The sequence below is a fragment of the Ctenocephalides felis genome, unplaced genomic scaffold (assembly GCF_003426905.1).
Source record: "Ctenocephalides felis isolate EL2017-DRISC unplaced genomic scaffold, ASM342690v1 CF-g0.4_SCAFFOLD_01380, whole genome shotgun sequence".
Lineage (NCBI taxonomy): Eukaryota > Metazoa > Arthropoda > Insecta > Siphonaptera > Pulicidae > Ctenocephalides > Ctenocephalides felis.
In genome coordinates this window covers 19,512-30,253 of record NW_020537534.1, presented here as the reverse complement: position 1 = coordinate 30,253, position 10,742 = coordinate 19,512, and the positions used below count along the sequence as shown (strand labels likewise).

Here is a 10,742-nt window from a genome sequence, read left to right as displayed (position 1 = left end):
ACAACTTCTGACAGTAAACAATTTGGTGATAATATATCGTTAAATATTATATTTTTATTAGTCAACACAATATTTACAAAGATATTTTATAAACAATATTTACCAAAGTGTTCTACACTAATGAGAACGTCTGCTATTTATAATTATAATGTCTTACTGTGTTTAAAATTATGAAAATTTAATCCTCTATTATAAATTCATCTGCCAAACTATTTTATCGGCATACTTTTATCAGCTCTCATGATTGTTTTGTTTTGAATGGCATTTTAATCCATGTTTAGATTTTAATGTCTTACTACATATTTGACAGTATGAACAGTTTTATGTTGGTTTAATTGGTTGTGTAGTTGCGAATGTTTCATTGCATGTGGCTCATTAATGATTGCTTTCTCTCGTGTGGATAAATTCATGTTGTTTTAAATGTTGTTTAATTTGAATGCTTTATTGCATATCTTGCATTTATGTGGTCGTTCTCCAGTATGAATCATTAGATGTCGGTTTAATATTTCTTTAATTGTGAATGATTTATTGCATAATGCACACTTATGAGGAAGCTCACCAGTGTGGATCATTTCATGGTGATTTAAATTTTGTTTATTTGCGAATGTTTTTTTACATACTGCACATTTATGTTTACTTTCTTTAGTATGGACAAAATAATGTTGTTTCAATTTGCTGTGTGTTGTAAATGCTTTACTGCATATTAAGCATTTATGTGGTCGTTCTCCAGTATGAATCATTAAATGTCGGTTTAATGTTTCTTTTGCTATGAATGCTTTATTACATATTTTGCATTTGTAAGGACGTTCTCCTGTATGATTCCTTTTATGTTGAATTAATTCATGATTTGTTATAAATGCTTTATTACAGGTTTCACATTTGTAAGGACGTTCTCCTGTATGAATCATTTTATGTCGACGTAAGGTGCTAATTGTTGAAAAATGTTTATTGCAAATTTTACATTTCAAGGGTTGTTTCACATTTAGGGTAGTTTTACGTTTTCCTAAAACTTTTTTAAATGATTTATTGCATTCATTTATATTATCCACTAAATCACTTGACTTACCGACATTATCAATATTTTTGTTTTTACTGGTGTCTGCAACATGCTCATCAATCGGTTCATGCTTAACTTCTTCATCAATTGTTACTCCAGATTTTAAAATCGCTGTAGACATATTTCTTCATTTCCCGTGTAAGAATTCTCATCGAAACGAGCTTCATCTTGATCATCAATTGTTTCTTTCTTGATTTCTTTATCTATAGTGTCATCAGAGTTTAAAAATCGCTGTTGATTTATTTCTTCGTTTTCTGTGTATGATCCCTCGCCAAAACTTGTTTCATCTTGATCATCAACTATTTCTTGTTTTATTTTTTGATTTATTTTTATCTCAAATTCTGAAAATTGCTGTAAATATTTTACCTCGTTTTCTAAATATGTTTCTGGAGTGATGTCATAATCATCAAGTTCTTGTTTAACTGGAGAATATTCCTTTGGTTCAGTTTTAATTATTGGGTTTGAAATTGTTTCTTCGAACATTTTCGGCGCTAGTCGTTTGTTTATAAACAAACAAACAGTAATTTATAAAAAGTTGAAGAAAGCTTTCAATTTATATGCTTTGCATCAATGATAAATATGTTTTAATATACATATATCTATTAATTCGTTTTGACTTTGACATTTGATTTCGTTGATGATTTGAGTCTCACTTCGCATAAGATAGAGATCAGGTGTGACAACACTCGGTACTTTTCATTTATCATGGATGTCATGGTATCATGGATAGTCGCTATGGCTATTATAATTGAACAAGCATTTCAAAATGGGCACCATTCAAAAACTACAGCGTTTAATTTATTAGAACTTTTTACATACAAACTGCAAACCATGTGTTTACTTATCTATGCTGCAAACAAAATTTTTTGCAGTACCCCAAAGATTGTCAAGTGCGGGTTGAAACAGTCACCAGTTTCCCGCAAAGATATTTTTTATAATAATTGCAGCAATAACTAGTGGTGTATGGCATCGTGTCTTAAGGCAAATTGCTGGAACTTCCCGTACCGTAATGAATTATTCGAGAAATTTTAAACGTTTTCAAATTTATTATTACAAATACTGTAACTCCCATTATTTTTGCTATCTTGTTATATCTGAGCAAATCAAATGTAAATCATAAATCAATTTATGTCCAGACATTAACAATCGTCATTTTATTTCGAATTCAATTTCAAAAAAAAAAGAGTGCGCGTAAGGATCACACGCGATTGAAGTAAAACTTTTAATATTGTATGAGTAGGCAATTAAGATAAAAATAAAAAAACATCATATTTGAATTTTAAAAATCATTTATTAATAATCACATAACATCAATAACACAGTTTAAAACAACAGCGATAGATTAATTGCTATCATATTTCATATATGATATAATAGGTTTGTGATAACTGAAATGAGAGACATAAATTTTGCTTTGTAAACTATGTACATTTCTGGAGAAAACTGCATCAATAGTCGTGCCATATCTTGTGGTTGATTCAAATGGAGAATTATTCATTGTTAAATTAAATTTATTATTTAAAAAATCAATTAATGGTTGAGATTCTTCTGAACGAAAATTGACATTGAAATCTCCAGCAAGAATTAATGGTATCTCGTTGTGATTAGTGTTTAAAAGTTTTGCACCCTCATTAGAAAAATGAAGTAACTGCTGATGAAGAAATTTAATAATATTTGATACGTTTTTATTGGGAGAAATTTAAAGGACGACTATAATTAATGTTTGATTCTGAGTGTTCACACAGCGGACAACTGCAATATCACCTACTTGTGTAATTTCATTAGGAATATCCAGTAATATTCCAGTAACTGTAGGAGTGGCATTATGAACAGTATCTGAACATGAATGATAGACAGCTACACCACCTGCTCTTGAGTTTGATCGTTTGTATTGAGTAACGCAGTAATAGTTCTGAATATCAATTCGTTCTTCATTATTAATCCAAGTTTCCGAAAATAACAAAAACGTACAACGTTGTAGCACTTTATCTTGCAGATCAGGCAAATGAGCTCGTAAACTTTGGCAGTTAAAGGAAAACAATGAAATGTCGTTCAAACTTATTCTCACTCAATTTTTTTTCTTGTGTTATTAATCTACAAGTTGAAAGTCTTTGGAATTCAGTTTGTAAGTCCATTAATCCTGCTGGCCGTTTTCTTCCATGATAAAATTTTTTGTCGTTGTTTTAGAAATGATGAACAATCCATTAATGCTGGTAACTCGTGATAATGCAACATATAGAAGCTGCTGATTATGTGTTTTATTGTATTCATATACAATTTCATCAAAAGTACCACCTTGTGATTTGTGTATTGTGAGTGCACAAGCAGACACTAAAGGAAAATGATTTCTTTTGGCAAATATGATTTTATTTCTATTCATTGGAATAGATAAAGATCTCCTGAGAATCGGCACAGCTGACCTACTGATATTAAGAGTTTGAATATGATGTGCAGCTTTCTTCCTAATTTTGTTACCTATCTTACCAGAAAATTCAAACCATAAACGTAGAAGTTCATCATTATCGCCACGTTCTATGTACACTAATTTTCCTACACAACCATTAGCTAAGCCATCACTTACATCAATATTAGTTGTTATTATGTAAAATTTATTCAGAACTGAAATTATTTCATACGGCAAACCTCCGGTATCAATAACCGATTTTTGTGAAACTGCTGACGAATGTATGATTGTTGATCTGTCGCATGGCAACCTACATAAATATCCGTGGCAGTAGATATTATTTTGTCTTCAACGAGATTCAATATAAATTTATTATATTCCATGACACATTTATTCTCTAAGAAATGTCTTATTCCATGAGGACATAATACAGCAACCTCTTCTTTTGTAAAAAAACGTGATTCAATTAATGCAAGTTCATATAGGGTTTAGCGGGTTTAGCGTTCGACTTACGCGTGACATGACGGGAGTGGATCGCGACTCGCGACATCAGCGCTTACAGCGTCGTAGTGTTCAACTTCACGTTGGTGTTTTCGTTGCATTTGTACGGATTTACACCCGTGTCGCGCCTACAGAAATTTTTACACCCATATCGCGCCTAAAGAAGTTTTACTTCAATAGTTGCCTAATTTACACAAAATTGAAAAAGTGCTCCCGTATAGTCATAGTCTAAACGCATTTGCAAATAATTCTGTGCGACATTTTTACTATACTGTGCTTAGCTTGGCGGAATTTTCACATTTTTCAATAGTTTTCACAAATTTGGAAAAGTGTTCCAGTTTATAAACAGTCTGAACGCACTTGGATAAACATTTGTACTAGAGTGGCGCTTAGCCTGGGTAATTTTTTGAATCCAAAATTACAAAAATAGTTTATGGAAAATTAAAAAAAATGATGTTTTTTACCCTCAAAAGCAATTGTTTTGTCAATACAAGCAGAAAGTTTTTTAGAATCATTCAAATCGGACGCTTAGTTCACTCAAAAACTGCAATTTTTTTTCACATTTAGCTCTGTATCTTCGAAATGGCAGGACCTGCCTTTGCCAAAAACTAATCAGCACATTTCCCTATCAATAGGGATCGAATGTTTTTTTAAACTATTCAAATCGGTAGATCCGTGCGCCCGAAAACGTGGACGAAAAAATGCGGACATACAAAACACACACGCACACACAACCATTTTTCTGAGGTATGCCAAAATGTTCAGAAACCTTCAAAACGTCGAGAAATGCAAAAATTTTCATTTTCGATTTTTGGCCCATTACTTTAACTATACAGGAAGTTAATAATTAATTCATCAACTATGATATTATAACATTCTATTATGTTTAATAGAAGGCTTCGAGGGTAGCTGCAAATTGCTGCAGAATGCAGTGATTAAGCGTAGGAATGCCTTGACACCCAGAAGATGTAAGATGTATGATACATCAAAAATTTTGTTCCGGGAGGTAAGAAGGATTAATAAACAATGCAACAATTTAAGGGATAAATTGCAACAGAGTATACAATGTTCTGAAATGTTTTCAAATATTCCAGAAACATTTAATATTGGGGCAAGTAATTTTATATTGTCTTCATTAAGAGAGCATACTAAAAATCCGAAAGGAAGAAAATTTACAGACAAAGACAAAATTCTTGCTTTAAATCTGTATGAAAAGTCTCCAAAGGCTTATCATTTTTGGAGACAAATATTTATTTTGCCATCTCTTCAAACATTGAGGAAGTTGCTTTCAGAGATACCTTTGTATAGCAGTATTAATGAGTGTCTTTTTAATATAATAGGTTCAGCTATTTCTCATAAAAAGTATGAGAGTAGCAAATACTGTGTTTTGATGTTTGATGAAATATCACTATCTTCAGAATTGTCATATGATCGTAAAAAGGATCACATTGTCGGTTTTGTAAAACTAGCGAATGGCAGAAAAAGTTTATTTGCACATCATGCACTTGTTTTCATGATAAAAGGAATAAAGGATCGTTGAAAGCAACCAGTTGCTTTCTACTTTTCCGAAGGTGGAGTAAATAGTTCTGATTTAAAATCTCTTATTGTTGATGTGGCAAAAAAGTTATTTAGTATTGGTTTAAAGGTTGTTGCCACAGTTTGCGACCCGGATTGTACGGGTTGATCTTAGCTGCCTCAGCATATCCTCTTTTCCACATCATGTTTTTATCTTCAAGATAAAATATATTATGTAGTGCCAACATTTCGTTTTATTTCTTTATTTACTATAAAAAAATTGCATTCTTTGTCATTTGCTTGATGGTTTCCATGGCATACTGCACATATAAAGTATGATACGATATGGCAATTTTCATGAGAGTGTTTTTCTGAACCATTTCGGCATCTTATCTTGCTTTTGCATTGGTTTTTTATATGCGACCAATATGCGGCAAATTGTAAAGCAGGCTTTTAAATGATATAGAAGAGTATTATAAAACAAAAAACCTTCACTGGATTAAACTGTTTTTTGAAATAGATGGCCATGAGATTGTACCTTTATATGATCCTCCACATTTGTTAAAGTGTATGCGGAATAATTTTGCTAAGTACAATGTTATATTTATAGGTTTAGATGGGGACGAATATAAAGCATCTTGAAAAGACATCATAGATTATTACAATTATGATTTTACTTCAAGTATGTTTCGTCGTTGTCCTACATTAACCGAACACCACCTTAATCCAACAAAAATGAAACGTATGAAGTCAGTCTTGCTGCGCAAGTATTTTCTCAACGGGTAGCACATGGACTTCAAAACTCTGGTTACCAAGTAGTAGCTGGAAACGTTACATCATATGGTAGCGGAGAATTTTTGATGTTCATGGACTATACTTATTTGAACTACTTATTGAAAAATTATTCCTTTAATGTTTCATTTATTTGATTTACCAAAACAGTATTGATAATGATTATTATACTGCTATTACTATAATAATACCAGCTTTTATTATATTTTTATTTTAGAAGTTTTTCAACTTTTTATATTTTTACGATTTTTATAAAACTAAATAAATGTTTAAAATGATATCAAAGCATTATTTTATAATTTACCGTACTTTTTATAACCTATCATAGACCTTATACAATACATGGACTGCTAGTTGAGCGCATAAAAAGTGTCAAAAGATGTTCTATGGCATGAGGGCATACGAGGGTAATTTTGCGGCCGAGATATGTCAAATACGAACACGAGCTTTACCGAGATTATTCGAATGCACTCGATCGCTTAAATTTTACAGTTACTTGGGTTCACGTGATGTTTGATCGCTCGGGTTTTTAAACTAAAAGAGGATAAAAATATACCTGTTGTAAAATTGTTAAAAGTAAAATGTCTTCTAAAATGTGTTTGGTCTGTGGTAAAGTTCCTGATTGCAGTAAAACCTGTTCTGAATGCTTCGCAAGTATTCCGGGAAATTCGCCATTCATCGATATAAAAAATGAAGGATATCTTTCATATCTTTCCGATGAAATGTTCAAATTATGTTTACATATAGAAACCCTAATTCGAAATTCTTTAAATTTAATGTACAAAACTTCATATGAAAGCACAATTCTCCGAAAGTTGAATGACTTGGGACTTGCACATTTTTGAAGTAAAACTTCTTTAGGCGCGATATGGGTGTAAAAATTTCTTTAGGCGCGACACGGGTGTAAATCGTACAAATGCAACGAAAACGCCAACGTGAAGTTGAACACTACGACGCAGGTAGGCGCTGATGTCGCGAGTCGCGAGTCGCGATCCACTCCCGTCATGTCATGCGTAAGTCGAACAGTCGAACGCTAACTGAATCTTGTTGAAGACAAAATAATATCTACTGCCACGGATATTTATGTAGGTTGCCATGCGACATATCAACAATTATACATTCGTCAACAGTTTCACAAAAATCGGTTATTGATACCGGGGGTTTGCCGTATGAAATAATTTTAGTTTTGAATAAATTTTACATAATAACAACTAATATTGATGTAAGTGATGGCTTAGCTAATGGTTGTGTAGGAAAATTAGTGTACATAGAACGTGGCGATAATGATGAACTTCTGCGTTTATGGTTTGAATTTCCTGGTAAGATAGGTAACAAAATTAGGAATTGATAGAACGTGGCGATAATGATGAACTTCTACGTTTATGGTTTGAATTTCCTGGTAAGATAGGTAACAAAATTAGGAAGAAAGCTGCACATCATATTCAAACTCTTAATATCAGTAGGTCAGCTGTGCCGATTCTCAGGAGATCTTTATCTATTCCAATGAATAGAAATAAAATCATATTTGCCAAAAGAAATCATTTTCCTTTAGTGTCTGCTTGTGCACTCACAATACACAAATCACAAGGTGGTACTTTTGATGAAATTGTATATGAATACAATAAAACACATAATCAGCAGCTTCTATATGTTGCATGATCACGAGTTACCAGCATTAATGGATTGTTCATCATTGCTAAAACAACGACAAAAAAATTTATCATGGAAGAAAACGGCCAGCAGGATTAATGGACTTACAAACTGAATTCCAAAGACTTTCAACTTGTAGATTAATAACATAAGAAGAAAAATTGAGTGAGATAATAAGTTTGAACGACATTTCATTGTTTTCCTTTAACTGCCAAAGTTTACGAGCTCATTTGCCTGATCTGTAAGATAAAGTGCTACAACGTTGTACGTTTTTGTTATTTTCGGAAACTTGGATTAATAATGAAGAACGAATTGATATTCAGAACTATTACTGCGTTACTCAATACAAACGATCAAACTCAAGAGCAGGTGGTGTAGCTGTCTATCATTCATGTTCAGATACTCTTTATAATGCGACTCCTATGCAGTTTCTTGCGCCAACGATATTACTGGATATTCCTAATGAAATTACACAAGTAGGTGATATTGCAGTTGTCCGTTGTGTGAACTGAAATGATATGAGTTGTTGTTGTAGGGTTGATTGGATTGAGTCCAAATGTAGATTGATCCACTCTCCAAGGGGTGCTAGATCAGTCCAACCTTGTTCTGGTGTCGTGGGCAGAGCTTAGAGTTTATAATAGAAAATAACAACACTGGTATGAGTCTCCTCAGAACCGTGAGCACTTTATATTGGTATAGGCTGAAAGATGTCTTTACGCAAAGTAGAATACAAACACTGAATCTAATTTCGACTATAACTTTATTTAATCTTTAATAACTTCACATCACAAACTAGCATAGATTCGTGCTAAGACATACTCTAAAGTCTCGACTAAGACATCACTGGCTAGACTTCTGCCTAAGGCATCACTAGTTAATACAAATAATTCTGACTCTATATATTATACATTGTACATGTCAATTCTAGGAATGGCGTCTTCCGCGTTCATGTAAAGATCTTGGACTTTGATCAACATTGAACAATGAATTCATATTTTGATCAAAAGCACGTATGATCGTGTTATTACAGAACACGCCACCCCTAAAGAATATTGTTAGTCCTCTAACAATTGAAAAGAAAAAAAAAACAAAGAAATTACAATTTATTTGGGATTCCTCCCCTCTAAAGCAATTTATCGTCCTCGATAAATGAAAAATAGTAATCTATGGTACAATTGATTATAGCAAAAGAGAGAAAAATTTGAAAATTTGCAAAATATGAAAAAGTAAAAGTATAAAATTTTGTAGTATGTCTGCAATATAGTAATTAGATAACAATTCTGATGATAATATGAATAAAAAAATTAACATCAACCCTTTTTTTTTAAAAAAAAAAAAATCTAATATTGTTGTAATACTTTGCTGCATATTGTGATTTTTAATAGTTCATTACAATTATTTTGATTTAGTTTCAACAGCTGTTTAATTTCAAAAGTAGGATTTTGATAATACAGCAAAATATTATAAACAATAATTAGTTACATTGTTCGGATATTCTTATTGGATACAGTATGCAACCTAATGCCATATGAATTCGCATAGTTGCATAACTTGTGTGACTGCTTTAAAATGATTAGTAGACAAAAACGAAGTTGTGACCTAATTGATTTATATACATCAATAAAACTTCTAAAAATTTAAAAATTAATTATTTGATCCATTATCACTATCATTAATTGGTCTATTTGCATAAGAATATTAACAAGGTGCAAGATCTCTCTTTCTTTTCACAAATTTAATATTATAATAAATTGTTTAATTTTGTATGATAATTTATTTATTTGATTCGAATTTAAAATATGATCAAAATACTCTGTGTCAGATTCAGTTCAATATTTTTAATAGGATGTTTAAAAATGCGCGCGCGATTATTTCTAACTGAAGCTGTAGGAGAATCTTGTATCAATCTTCGAAGATTAAAAAAAAAATAGATTGCACACTTGTTGCCATTCTTATGCATTACATCTAGATAGAAATGGAAGATAGTGATGATTCGTCTTGTAATCTAATAATTTTGTGTTGTCACATACTTCTACATTAATACATTTCTGTAGGCCCTCTTGATTTTAACTTTTATTTTCAAATTTTTATTTTGAACATTCTAAATATACAATATAAAAATATTAAATTGAAATTATCATGTTTAGAATGTCAATATTAATAAAAAATGAGGGGCCATTCAATTTCAGAATAATTGATACAAATATATTATTATATATATTTTTTCTATATTTTGTTTCCATGTGAATTATTGATACTACTCATCAAATTACTTTTGTTATAAGTGAATAAATAGTTAAAGGTGATAAAAATTCTATTTTTGTTGTTGGTCTTATTATATTTGAACGCTCGAAATTCATAGTTATTTATTATCAATTAAATGCATAATCACGAGTGTATTAAAATTTTTGAAGAATAATTCAATAAACCAAAAAGTAAAATTTCAAATTATTGGTAATATAATTGATATAAATATGCTGAAAGTTAGAAATATACTCAAATTTTCAGATAATTACAGAAACAAAGTTTTTGTATAAACGTCAAGATTCATAAAAATTCAAAAGTTCGCAAAATAAATCATAATTAAATTAAGTTAATTAATATTTTGAAATTTGTATCGTTCATGTTACATGATATGATGAATCTTCTTACAATATGTTACCCAATTGATCGAATGTACAATCATGTACAATTATATAAATTTAGCTAGAATTTACTCAAGGATTTAGATACCGTTAATAATAAAAAATAGTAAAATAATGGGATTATTATATTTAGAAGGGTAATTTTGCAATTTATTGCACAGACTTTATCTTTGAGGCT

The 10,742-nt window shown here is 31.0% G+C and overlaps 1 protein-coding gene across 1 annotated transcript; it reads right to left on the bottom strand.

Moving 5' to 3' along the window:
- Nucleotides 1-416: 416 nt before the first annotated feature.
- On the bottom strand, nt 417-1,178 carry LOC113369497 (zinc finger protein 708-like). Its single transcript, XM_026610219.1, has one exon. The coding sequence runs from the start codon at nt 1,176-1,178 to the stop codon at nt 417-419; it is 762 nt and encodes a 253-aa protein (XP_026466004.1).
- Between the last annotated feature and the right edge of the window lie 9,564 nt (nt 1,179-10,742).

Coding starts and splice junctions, on each gene's coding strand:
- LOC113369497 (XM_026610219.1), bottom strand. CDS start 1,178: ATGTCTACAGCGATTTTAAAATCTGGAGTAACAATTGATGAAGAAGTT.